The sequence below is a fragment of the Corvus moneduloides genome, chromosome 21 (genome assembly GCF_009650955.1).
Source record: "Corvus moneduloides isolate bCorMon1 chromosome 21, bCorMon1.pri, whole genome shotgun sequence".
Lineage (NCBI taxonomy): Eukaryota > Metazoa > Chordata > Aves > Passeriformes > Corvidae > Corvus > Corvus moneduloides.
In genome coordinates this window covers 3,041,485-3,054,808 of record NC_045496.1, presented here as the reverse complement: position 1 = coordinate 3,054,808, position 13,324 = coordinate 3,041,485, and the positions used below count along the sequence as shown (strand labels likewise).

At 55.5% G+C, this 13,324-nt stretch overlaps 1 protein-coding gene across 2 annotated transcripts in view; it reads left to right on the top strand.

Annotated features, from left to right (window-relative positions):
* OLFM1 (olfactomedin 1) overlaps positions 1-13,324 on the top strand; it is a 32,159-nt gene that overhangs the window by 3,111 nt on the left and 15,724 nt on the right. Inside the window, exons 1-2 of one of the 2 annotated variants that reach the window (XM_032130479.1) lie at positions 7,691-8,160; positions 10,053-10,202. In XM_032130479.1, coding sequence (XP_031986370.1) covers positions 8,011-8,160; positions 10,053-10,202 — 300 coding nt within the window. In that variant the 5' untranslated portion in view covers positions 7,691-8,010. Of the gene's footprint in view, positions 1-7,690; positions 8,161-10,052; positions 10,203-13,324 lie in introns of those variants that run through there. The other variant, XM_032130480.1, reaches the window with a different exon arrangement.

Below are 13,324 nucleotides of genomic sequence, written 5' to 3'. Positions count from 1 at the left end.
AGAGGTCTCCTGAGTTGCTTTGTGCCTTGCCTCACCTCTCCACGGGTCAGAATCAAATCCTGAAATGACCCATTTTGGCTGGGCAGAGGGGCTGGATTCGGGGTGCTGTCATGGGGCGCAGAGGTGCTTTGGGCACCCTGGGGTGCAGCCCCTGGCTCTGGCCATGCCCACAGCCATGGGCAGGGCCTTCCTGGGCAAAGTGTGGGGTTTCCTCTCCTCGTCCTCTTCTTGGGGACACCCAGGGCAGCTCTCCTGGTGTCCATGAAGGAGCAGAGCCAACTTCTGCTCTCCAAGGATCTGCCTGTGGTGTGCTGCCAGGAGGGCAGAGCTTGGGGCTGCTGTGGATGATCAGCAGAGGGGGGCTGGGATGCCAGCAGCTGTCTGTCTGTCTGTCTGACCTGTCCTTCTGTCCTTTTGCTGGGATATTTCACTGAGAACCTCCTGGCATTCCTCAAAGTTTCCTCCGGTGCTCCCAGATCCCCCACCCCGGTAATTATGGGAGCCACACAGGAAGCAACACCTTCCTGGAGCAGGCAGGTATGAAACATTTAGGGCTTATGCAAGGGGAAAAAAAAATCCATAAAAATATTAATTATATTAATTTAGCCGTTGATTTTCATAAAAGCACCTCAGGTCCCTCTCAGAGCTGTTTGCAGGGGAAGGGAGAGCCGTGCCAGGGCTCAGCAATGCCCAGCCCAGCTCCCTTCTGCCCATGGAGAACTTCCCAGTGCCCAGTTTGGTGCCCAGGCTCTCTGGTGCCAGTCTCTCAGGGAGACACGTGGAAAGGGGGTAGGATTAAGCTGCAAATCTGCAGCCCGGAACAGGAGGCAGCTGCCTCGTCTCATAAACCAATTTGTGTCTCGTCTCGCTAACTTCAGCTCAAACCAATAAAAACGAGAGGTAATTTCCAGCCCTGGGTTGTATTTATTGCTCGAGTTATCAGTCCTTGTAATCAGTATTAGCATCATACGTAATACAAAACTAATTACTATCAGAGGGAATTAAGCAGAGGAGGGCTGCACACGGTGCTGGCAGCGGGGAAAGCTCCTTCTGGAGTTGGGAGGGAGAAGCGTTGTCTTGGCTCTGCTCTGGTGGAGCTACCAACAAAAGGGAACAAGGCAGGGACAGCCCAGGAGTGCCCAGCTGGGATTTGTGGCCTGTCAGGCTTTTTGGGATACCTGTGAGGATGGCCCAGTTAGGCAGGGGACCAGTCAGGCACCAGCAAATCCCAAACGGGGGGGAAGAGCAGCTGCAAGTCCTGATTTTCCTGCTTTTGTAGGCTGTAGCTGTTGGTTGTTCCTGCTCTCCTGGAGCTGAGCCCTGCTCCCAGTCTCCAGACTGACTTTAGTCAGAGTCTTGACCCTTTTTCTGTTCTCAGGGCCCCTTTTTCTCTGCTCAGGACCCCTTTTCTCTGCTCAGGACCCTTTTTCTCTGCTCAGGACCCCTTTTCTCTGCTCAGAACCCAAGTCCTGATTCCCAGCCCGCCCTTATGCTGGAAGGATAACAGTGGGACAATACCAGGATTCAGCCCTGGGCCAGGAGCAGAGCTGTGCTTGCTAGAAAGCGAGACCCAGAGCAATTCTTCCCTGGGAAGTCACTCTGTGACTGGAGGCGCGTGCCTGACCCAGGGAAATGTGCCAGAAAAATCCTCCTCCCCAACCACAGCATCCAAAACCAGGAACCTGGGAAAGCTGGGCTGGCTTTGATGGCTCTGCTCTGCCCCAGAGGCTCTCACAGGTCTTGGCACATGCTGGGAGATCCTGGGCTTAAAGTCAACAGCAGCTTTAGCTAAACGCAGGTTTAGTGACATGAAACCCTGTGAAGGGGATGTTTCCTTCCAGAGTTCTTTCTCCCAAAGGAAAGGAGATGTTTTGGAGTGTTTTTCATGCAGGGGTAGGGAGTGTCCAGAGCTGGGAGTTCACTTTGCTGCCTGATCCCAAAATGTGGCTGCTCCTGGAGTCAGCCACAGTTTTCACTTGGAGCTCTACCAGGAGTGATCCCCTTCATCGTAGTCACTCTCTGGCATCTTAAATTACCACTTTCTTTCCTTCTTCACTTTTATTTTCTGTCCATTTCTACCCTCCCATGATGAGAGGAAAAGCCCCCTCTGCGATGTGACAGCGTCCAGTGAGGTTTGTGCGAGTGGTGGTGGCACAAGAGTGACAAAAACCGGGCAAAAAAAATCCAGGATGTTTGGAAGTGCGACCCAAAAATGAGGGAAACCCGATGCCATTTATAGCTGTGGCAGCTGAGACCTGCTGAGGTACAGGTGCCCCATGGCAGACACAGCAGAGGTTGTGCTGTGCCCCAGAGGGGAGGGGTACAAAGGGTTTGTTCCCTCAGGAGGGTGTGGCTGCCCAGCTGCCCCCCAGGACAGGCTGGAGGCATTTTGGATACCTCCTCCAAAAGGGAATGAGGGATGAAAGGGTTATTAAGAGATGAGAAACATCCTCCTTCTGCCCAGAGCAGAGTCCAGGCCTGTCCCCATATGGGCAGAAAGCAGAGGGCACAGAGAGCCCCCAGGGCAGGGCCAGGCTTAGGGTTAGAGGTTTTTTTTCCCCCTTGCAGAAGCCCTAAATGTTCCATACCTGCCTGCTCCAGGAAGGTGTTGCTTCCTGTGTGGATCCCATAATTACCGGGGTGGTGGATGTGGGAGCACCACACTGCTCTTGAGGAAACTTTGAGGAATGCCAGGAGGTTCTCAGTGAAATATCCCAGCAAAAGGACAGAAGGACAGGTCAGACAGACAGACAGCAGTTGGCCAGGCTGGCATCTCTGTCTCCTCAGCATTGAGCCCCTGCCCAGCATCCCTCAGCACCCCGCAGCCCTCAGCAGCTCTGTGGTGCCAGAGGGCACAGCCCCTCAGCCTAGTTTTTGGGGTTTTTTTGGGTTCTCTCCACCCCACAGCTCGCCTGCCCCCTGCACACCCCTTGGGGTGCAGAAGCTCCTGGCACAGGGGGAGGCTGGCATCGATCAGGAATCCAGGAGGGATGGAAAGGGTCAGTGGAGGCAGAAAATTCTCCAAAGGGATGGTTCAGAGCCCCTCCAGCAGCTGCAGGAGGGAGGAAAATCTCAATCCAAGCATTTAATGAGGATCCCAGAAGTTCCACAGCCAGGTCCTCCCAGAGAGGACAGACCCCAGAGTGCCCAGCCCACCCCACAGGTGTCCAGGATGGAGAGGAGGAGCTGGAAAGAGCAGGAGCTGGGCTGTACCACACACCACAGAGCGACCCTTACAGTGCCCGGCCAAACTCCCGAGTCCTGTGCTGCCAGGACAGGAGCTGCCAGCCCTGGGAAGGGCACTGCCCTCATGGGGCAGCCAGCTCAGCTGGCCTCATCCTCCTGGGGCGTCACCTGAGGTGTCCCCAAGGCTCCCCGAGCCAGCTGGGAGCACCAGCAAGGTTTGGGGTGCGTTTTAGAGCAGCTCCCTTCCTCCCACCGTGCAGGCAACAGGAATTCTCTGCTCGGGGTGCCTGGATACCATCCCCAGCAGAACTTGGGAGCAACAGGAGCTTCGGCACCTCTTCTCTGAACCAGCCAGGAGAGGGAGACAGCGACCGCCGTGTCCCGCACGCTGCCAGCCGGGGATTGTCCCCGCTCGCACACCTTGACCCTCGCAGGGCTGCTGCGGGCACAGAGCCGCGCTCTGCGTTATCCCTTCCCGGCAGCGGAATTTTCCACCAGGCAGCTGTTTTGGAAAACCCTGTTCCCCGCTTTTATCTCCCGTCGCTGCTCTTTCTCTGCTCGGAATATATGAATGCCAAAAGGATCTTTTGTTCCTCGAGCAATTCTTTTCTTTCCCTGCTGTTTGCTCTCTGCTGGCAGCAGGAGAGGGGTGGAGGGGGCAGTCCTGGAGCCCCTCTTTTTTTGGGGGGCGCTCGTGGGAGGCGACGCAGAGCTAGTGCACGGGGACAACAAAAACAGTGACAGCAGAAGGGTTTTCTCGTGCAAAAACCCCGAAGTGCCCAGGAGAAAGGTGAACTCCACCAGCTCAGCAGGAGTGGGGCTGGAGGGGTTCCTGCAGCTGTGGTGATGGGAAGTTGCTTTTTAAGGATCGATATCCAGCTGTGCTCTGCAAAGCCCCATCAGGTCAAACAGGGTCACCTGAATTTCTGCCTTCTTGGTTTCGTCCTTGTTCCTGCTGTTGTGCTTCAGCATGAGGAGAGGCAGGTCTCCCACATCAAATTCATTGGATTTTTGGTCAGTTTATTAATTTTTTTGCCATGCTGGGCTTTTAAAACCAGGCAGATGATTGGGGTGAGGCAGAGTCTCTGTGCTTGCACGTCACCTGTGTCAGGCACTGAGTGACAAAGGTCATTGTCATGCTTGATGCACCTCATCACAAACCAGCAACCACCAATTCCTCCCTCTGCACAGCCCTTCATCCCTGAAAAAGGGAAACAGCAGCGTTCCTGGGAGCCTTTTTCCATCTTGGAGCAGCTGGAGTTGGCTCAGCTTCCATGGTCATGCCTTGGGGAAGGGTGGTGGCTCTCTGTCCCATGGGCTCAGGACCATCCTGCTCCTGGCAGGTTACTGATCCACTAAGAACTTCCTGAAAAGGTCTGGAAGAACATTTTGATGTCCCTTCCTTAACTCCCTTAATCGTGGCAGCAACAACAAAAAAAATTCCCCCCAAAGTGCTGCTTTTGATTCTTTCATAAACACTGAAAGCAGGAGAAAGAAAGAAAATCCCCTGGATTTCTCTCTCCCCCCATTATTACAGGTACAGCTCCTCTTTCAACTGACATGAAGGGCTTTTCTCCAGGGAAGCAGAGCAGCTCTGCCTCCCTCCACCTGCACGATCCATGGGAAAAGATTCCCAGTAATGGGCCCCCTCCTTAGCAGGGCCTTGTGGCTGCTGCTCCTCTCTCGGTGCTTTTCTGCCTGTTTGGGAGAGCTTTAATCATGGCAAAGCATTTGAAGGGAATGTGAATGAAATCACCTGCATGCACTGCTGGGAAATGAGGTTGCAGCCCAGGTGGGATCCAGGGTGAGGCACAGGAGTGATTCTTACCCCCACTGAATCCAGAACAGGGCACAGGAGTGCCTTTATTTAATATAATTTAATATAATGCCTTTATTTAATATAATTTAAATATTAAAGTGTCCATAGGACTAATTCCTTTGCATGTGTCTGGAGCAGACAAATACGAGGGATAAACTTCACTGACAAACTCTTTTCCTGAATGAACTCTGGGATGATTTAAGTGCAGCACTCGAGCGTTTGATATGATGGGAGATCAGAGAAGCAATCAGGGCCTGGGCTGCCACAGTGCTGAGCACAGCAGAAGCACCTGGGAGAGCAGCACAGGCTGAGCTGGAGCCAAGCTGGGATTCCTTCTAAAAGGTGCAATCCATCCAAGGGTTTTTTTGCCTAAGGAACTTGTTGCTGCACCCCGTGAAGCAGCTGCTGGGTGCTGACCCCACAGGTACCACACTGCACACCCAGCAGCAGTTTTGCTGTGCGATGCTGATGGTTGGGCTGCGAGAAGCTGATTCCATGGGGTGGAGGCAGTTTGTGTATTCCCAACGCAGGACTGTGGGATTCGAAGGGCAGGAGGGTTTCCTTCGGGATTCCAGCAGCTTGCTGGCTCACCTGGATTGGAGCTGGGCAGGGTGAAAGGTAACAGGGATGGAGGGTGCTGGAAAGCGAGGGAAGGGATGGGATTTCAGCTGCTGCAGCCTGACACAAACCGGCTGCCAGTGCCCTGCTGTGCCACGGGCTTGTCACAGAGACAGGATCCGAGCTGGCATCAGCGCTGCTGCTCGAACTCATCTCGTGTTCTCCACCTGGTGGAATTGCTCAATGTGCTTTATTTCAGTGTGTTCCAGGAGCTCCCAGCTCTTCCTGCAGGAACAGCTCCACTGGGCTGTCCTGGTCCTGCTCCTTCTGCCCAGCCTGGCTGTGCTGGGATGATCCCACACCAAGGGCCACATGACCAGTGAGGGATGAGGTCCTGGTGAGGTGGGACAGGCCAGCTCAGCAGGGATTGCATTTCGGGGCTTCCTGCTTCCCTGCTGGGGTGTGCTCTGTACATCACCTGGGTGCTGAGGAAGTACCAGTGGGTCAGGGCTTCGGGGTGCCCCTCAGATGTACCCCAGCCAGCTCCTGGGGAAGGGCTGTGAAGACACAGACCTCCAGGAATCCTTGCCCTTGGAAAAGCAGCACTGGATGTGTCAGGTTTGGGGCTGGGCTGATCAGACTCCTGTGGGAATGTGGTGGCTGCCGGGACCAGCCAGGCTGGGGGTGCTGGGGTCGTGGAACAGTTCAGGGTCTCCTGCACCCATGTCAAGGTTGGGGCTGTGCCAGCAAAGTGAGGGGTGTCACTTCTGCCCTCTGGAGAGAGACAGGGGATTCATTTCTGTGTTGCTTTGCCCAGGGAGTGTCAAGGTTCTCTCAGGGAAGGATGCACAGGAACTGTGGAGTTCTTGGTCAGAGATTTTGGTTCTGAAGTCACCAGGGCAGCTCTGGGACACCTGAGTGGTGACCAAGCCCAGGTGACATTCCAGGCTGGCCAGACAGGCTGTGTGCCCTTGGCATCCTTGGGTAGGGAATTCCTGTGCTGGGAATGAGGTGGGAGCAGGGACAGGGCAGGCAGGTTTGGTTTCTCCTTCGTGCTGAGGACGTGCTGTCGTGGCAGGAGGTGACAATCGGGGGCGTGGGGGATGCTCTGACAGCCCACGGGGCTGGGGACAACAGGGGACCCGCAGGGGTCCCCCAGCCCGCGGGCCTGTGCGGCCCTTGCGGGTGGCACCGCGGGGAGCTGCTCCGGCTCCTCGTCCCCGCTGTGTCCCCGCTGTGTCCCCGCTGTGTCCCCACTGTGTCCCCGCTGTGTCCCCGCTGTGTCCCCGCTGGGTCCCCGCTAGGTCCCCGCGACCACCGAGGGACCCCGGCCCGCAGCACCGCCCGCAGCCGCCAGGGGGAGCCACAGCGCCGCAGCGGGGGAGCCGCGCCCCCCCCAAACCCCTTCCACATCCCCAAACCCCTTCCACCTCCCCAAAATCCCTTCCACCTCCCCCAAATCCCTTCTACCTCCTCCCCAAATCCCTTCTACCTCCTCCCCAAACCCCTTCCACCTCCTCCCCAAAACCCTTTCCGCCTCCTCTCCAGTTCTTTCCCTCTCTCCTCATTCCTTTCCCCCCACCCCATTTATCCATCTCTTCAAATCTTCTTCTCTCTCCCCAGTTTTTCCCCCTTTCCCAAATCTTTTCCCCTCTCCCCAAACCTCTCTCCCTTCCCCAGGCCCTTTTGCCTCTGCTCAGTCCCCAATTCTTTCCTTTCTCCTCAAACATTTTCTCTCCAAACCTTTCCTTCCCAATTCTTTTCCCTCTCTGCAAACCTTTTCTCCCAATTCTTCTCCCCAAATCTTTTCTCCCCATATCTTTTTTTTTTCCTCCTTCCCTCCACTCCCCAGTTCCCGAATCTTTTCTCCCAATTTTTCTTGTCTTCTTCCCTTCTCTCCCCTTTCCCCAGATCTCTTCTCCCCAAATTTTTTATCCCCAGATCTCTTATCTTCTCATCTTTTCTCCCCATATCTTTTCCTCCCTCCATCCTTCCACACCCCTTCCCCCAAACCTCTTCTCCCACTCTCTTCTCCCCAACCCTTTTCTCCCCTCCCTCCCTGCACTCCCCCATCCCCAAACCTCCCTCCCTGTCCCCTCCCTCTCCCTCCCTCGCCCACCGCAGTGTCCTCGGCTGGTTGGGCGCTCCCTCCCGGTGCCGGCCCGCCCCGGTCCCGCCTCCTGCAGCCGCTCGCTCCGGCTGGGGCGCGCCCGGCGGCGGCGGGCGCAGGGAGCCAGCCCCGCTCGGTCCGGCTGCGGGCACAGCGGGCACAGCAGCGGCAGCAGCAGCAGCAGCAGCGCCGGGCAGGGCGGCGGGGCGGCGGAGGAGGACGATGGGCCGGCGGCGAGCGGCGGCGGCGGCCGGGCGGCTGGCGCAGCCCGAACCCAGCGGCATGGAGCCCGGCGCCGGTGCAGAATGAAGGGTGCCTGCCGCCCCCCCCCGCAGACATGTCTGTGCCTTTACTCAAGATTGGAGTCGTCCTCAGCACCATGGCCATGATCACCAACTGGATGTCGCAGACGCTGCCCTCCCTCGTGGGGCTCAACACCACCAAACTCACGGCGGCCACGGGCGGCACCTTGGACCGCAGCACCGGAGTAAGTGCGGGGGGCGGCGGGGCACGGGGAGGGCTGCCCGGAGCGTCCCAGGCTCCCGGAGCGTCCCCGCATCCCGGAGCATCCCCGCATCCCGGAGCATCCCCGCATCCCGGAGCGTCCCCGCATCCCGGATCGTCCCCGCATCCCGGAGCGTCCCTGCGGCTGCTCCCCGCCGCCGCCCAGTCCCTCCCCGCCTGGGTGTCCCCCGGGCTGTCACATCTCTCCTTGCCCAGGTGTCCCAGTGGCCGTGGGGGTCCCTCCCTGCAGGAGCCGCAGCGCCCCGGGGAGGGGCAGGATCGCCGCCCCTCGGGGACATCGCCGCAAAGTGTCCCCCGCGGCGGTGCAGGAGCGGGGACGGGGCGGTGAGGGGCCGGGAGTGCTGGCAGGAGATGGAGTGGCGGTGCAGGGAGCATCTCTCCCCTCCTCTCCTCCGGTTCAGCCATCCCTCGTTCACGGCTGGGGGCGACCCGGCTGCCCCCTCCCGCATCGTCCCTGCAGCCAAAGGGATGCAAAGTTTCCCTCGTCGCCGCTGCGAAAGCCGCCGGGACAGCGGGTGCGAGTCCCGGGAGGCTCCTCCGCCTGCCTCCCTCCCCGGTCCGTCCTCGGTGCGATGGAGATGCAGCCGGGAAGTTGCCGTGTGTGGCGGTGGGGCTGGGCGTCCCCTGTCCCTGCTCTGCTGGAGGGCTGGGGCTGTGCCTGAGCTTCCCACTTTGGGAATGGCTGGGAAAACCATTCCCGTCTGTGTGTCTGTCTTCCCTGAGCAGGGAAAATCGGGCACCTTCCTCCTGCAGGCTGCACGCTCGTGCCTTCTGACGGAGCTCTGCTGTTGCAGCTCTGCTGTTCCCGGAGTATTTCGTGCCGTGGTTGTGCTGCTGAGTGAATGAAGCTGGGAATTTTTTTTCTTTTTCCATGTTACCAGGGTTTATGAGATCCATTTATTATTTCCCCCCCCCCGCCCCCCCCCGTTTGTTTGAAGCCAGGGAATTCAATTGTGCATCTGCCTGGGCATGTCTGTCACCGTGGGCATTTGCGCGGTGATTTGTTCCGTAGTGAAACGGTGCAAAGAACATTCCCCCTCTGGCTGGGGACACTGTGACACCTTCAAAGTGCTCCGAGGCTGGGCTGGGATTAAATCATGGATCGTGCCGCGAGATCAAAGGAAAATTAAGATGAGAGAGGTTTGGGGAGCACGAGGGGCTGGGAATGCGCCGTGTTTGGGGCTGGGCTCCCTTCCCAGGCGTGTCCTGGAAGCTCAGGCACTGCTGGTTCCTCCAAACTGCATCCCATCCCTGCTGGAATTGTGCACGGGGCACGGCTCCGGGCTTTCCCTGCCTGGAATGGAGGGAAGTGTTGTCTGGTGAAGCTCCTCATCGCCGGGGGAGTCTGGCAGAGAAAAGGGGGGATCGGAACTCGCGGTGTCCGTGCGCTCGGGAGAGCTGCCGGATCCGGGAGGGCTCTGCAGCGGGGAGAGCAGTGCTCAGCCCTCAGCAGGACACTGTGCCCTCCCTGGTGCCTCGGGCACGTCCCTCTCCCGGTGTTAAGGACACGCCAAGTGCTCTGTCACCACAGCGGGGCCCGGGGTCCCCACCCCGATGAGCCCAGCAATGTCCAGCACCCGGAATTCTCGCTGCTGGCCGGCTTTCCGTGTGTCCACGCTTTCCCACTTGGTGTTTCAGCTCTTGCTCTCCTTTTCAGCCCCTTCTTTGATTTGTCCCCAATCCATATTTTTGCATTCCAAGTGAATGTTGCCAGCTGGGCCCTCGGAGGAGCCTCCAGCACAGCTCTGCTCTCTGCCACGGCCGTCCTGCTTCCTTCTCTCATTCCCCTTCACCTCCCACAGCCCTGCCAGGCCTCCCCTGCTTCATTAACCCACCTTTCCCTGTGTTAATTAGGTGTTGCCTACCAACCCAGAGGAAAGCTGGCAGGTGTACAGCTCTGCCCAGGACAGCGAGGGACGTTGTATATGCACAGTGGTGGCACCTCAGCAGACGATGTGCTCGCGTGACGCCAGGACAAAGCAGCTGAGACAACTCCTAGAAAAGGTAATGCTTGGCCTCTTCTGGCAAAAGTGGTTTGGTTTGGTGAGGTAAAAACCTGAGCTGAGCCTTGGTTTCCAGGGAAGGCCCCTTGGGATGGGTTTTCCGTGCTGTAGTTGTCCCTGTGCGTGTAGTGGGGAATAATCAGCTGCAGGCAGGAGGAGAAATCTCTCAAGTGTTTTCTGAGAGGAAAGCCTGGCCTAAGGTCGAGGTAAAACTGCTGAGATCAAAGCACCAATATTGAACTGTATCTCTAAAAAAACCCTAAAAAAATAAAAAAATTCCCCTTTTTTCATTCCGTTGGCACAAGCAGTGTCAAAGCAGCCTCAACAACAGGAGAGGAGAGAGAATTAAAAGCCCAAAGCCAAGCTTTGCTAGGCAAGGTGGAATTTAAAAGGTCAAGTAAAACCCTGCAAGCTGTTGCCATCAGGTAGCACAGAGATGACACTTAGTGCTTTTCTTCCTAATGCTGACATCCTCTTGATTAGTTTTTAATAGTCTGCTGTCCAAAGAGAGCAAAGAATCTCATTAGGGAAACATCCCCAATAACAAGAAATTTTCCAGATAACAGATTTCAGTGAGGAAATGCTGTTTCATGTGAAATTGTGCTCTTCTCTTGCAAAGCTGAGCTGGCTCCTGTGCTGGGTACAGAATTAAACCCCGTGCCCTAATGCTATATTGGCCTGTGCCGTGCATGACAAAAGAGTTTCCATCCTGCTGCTTTGGGGGAAGCTGCTGTTTTAATTCCCTATCACAATATTAAACCTCCACTTAACTGATTGCCCCATGTGCTGAGGGCAATAAAGCCAGCCAGGAAACATTCAGCCCTAAAACAATTCTTTGGGTTGTCAGAGGCTGCTAAAAATAATCCCACTCAAGCTTTTCTTCCTCGCAGCAATAACGCCCTGGGTGCATCTGCCTGAGAGGCAGCAGGATTTATCAACAGCTCACAGGGGTGTCCAAGAGCCACTGTGTTCCCAGAACTCCTCTAAACGAGCAGGATTTGACCCAATGCCATCTGCTGATGGGCAGGAGTTGGGAATGGGAGACCTGGGATAACATCAGGAGAGGGTGGAAGTGCTCGGTGGGGCTTTTTTTTAATGCAGCTTTCTGGCTGCCAATGGATAAAAAGTGAGGGAGGAGCAGGATTTCTGGGCATGTGTTCTGGGGTATGTTACCTGCCTGCTAATCTGTCTGCATCTCACTCCCACGCTAACCTATATGAAAAACCCCAAAATAAGGAGTAGGCTCTTAGTGCCAGACAGCTGATCTTGATGGAGGCTGAACTGATAATCCCTGTAGGAAAAAACAACTGCAGAGCAGGGCTTCCAGCTTCCCAGGAAGGATTTTAATCCTGGGAACTCCTTCCCTCAGCTGACATTCTAACCCTAGCTTTGTGAGGGGGGAAAATTGCAGCTCCTGGTTTCTCCCTGGCAGCAGAGGAAGCAGCACAAGGAGTTAATTGTGCTTGGATTTTCCAAGGAGCAGGCCTGAAGTCACCTGTGGAAATGATGAGGTGTTGCAAGGAATCAGCTGCATTTGTGTGTGTGCACAAAGCAATTACAGCATCTGCAGGCGAAATCTCCATGCAGAATCTTTTGGAATTTTGAAGTTCAGAGCTGCCATCCATCCATGCTCAGTTCACAGGGATGAGGATCTGTGCAGGAACCGCAGTTCCTGTGGCTGGGAACGAGTCTTGGGCATCCTGACAGGTTAAAGAGGGGAGGGGAGGGCAGCCAGGGCTGCTCACACTGCACAGAGTGTTCAGCCCATGGTTTGACACTCGAGGTGTCTGAGCTCATCCTTGGCTGGAGTACACGGAGTCCTTCCAGCCTTACATGTGTCAGGTGCTGAGCCCAGGCCTTGGACTGCGCCCAAACCAAGACATCACCTCAGTCCTGCTCATCAACAGATTAAGTTTGAGCTCCAAGTGGATATTTATTTATTTGTTTGTTTGTTTATTTATTTATTTATTTATTTATTCTGGCCCTCTTAGCAGGCAGGACTTCCTCCTCTGATGGTGAAACCATTTCTGGTTCTGCTTCTTCCTCTTTGCCAGTGCTGATTCCCAGATTTAACAGTTCTTTTTGTTCCTCTGATAGTCGCTCCCAGGTGTGTACAGGGGGACAAGTGGCATCTGAGCCATCACTCTGCCTTCCACAGACCTTATAAGATGAACTTTTCATATCCTGGGCCATCAGCTGAGTCCATTTCTCTGCTGATTTTTTCCCTAGACCTTGAAAATCTCCCTCAAGATTCCTCTTGCTCTTGCTCCACCAGTTTATGCAGCTCCCCAAGGCCAAAGGTTCATCCCAGCTGAAACCCCAAAGCTGGGCTCAGAAGAGCCCTTTTGGAGCTGGCCTGAAAGGCTGATCCACAGGGAAGCTTGAGCAGGGTTTAAACCATGGATTTGACCTTACAAACCTCACTGAGGTCACCAGGCCAATATTGACTCTCTGTTAACTCTGGTTTAACTGTGAAACAGCTCCTTGTCAAACAGGATGACAAGAGCAGCACTGGAAGCTTCATTTGTATTAATTTCCTATTTCAACTGCTAAAAATAACTCTTTTCCCCCAGACAGCCACAGGTATCTGTCTCACATTATCTTGGTGAAAATGAGCTTTCAGGCTGAGAGAGGAGGCAAAAAGCATTTCAGGCCATGTTTGAGGACTGCAACTGATGGATGGAGCTGAGGGAATTTAAGAGGCAGCATCCTTAGGCCTGAGTTCATTAGAGCACTTCTGTGCACGCCTCAGCCTGAGCTCCAACAGGCTCATTGAAACCTAATCATGTGCCAAAGCACTTTGCTGGATCAAGGGCATAATATGCTAATGAGGGAAAACAAGCAGCTCCTCAGCTGCTGGAGCACACGAGGCTGTCAGGGATCAGGAGTGAGGGAGACTCATTCCCTACAAATCTGGCCCAGATCTTGCCTGATGGAAAACAACACGGGCAACAAATACCCACTCTGGGCTTGTAAAATCCACCCCAGAATAGCACAGCTGCTAATTTTAGGCATCTCTGTGTAGGGGCACGTGAGGAGGTTATTTTCCTCTGCTTCAGGGAGGAGCAGGAACATTCCAGAGGTGTTTGAGGGCAGCAGCTTGAGCGAGATGCTCTAAGAGCA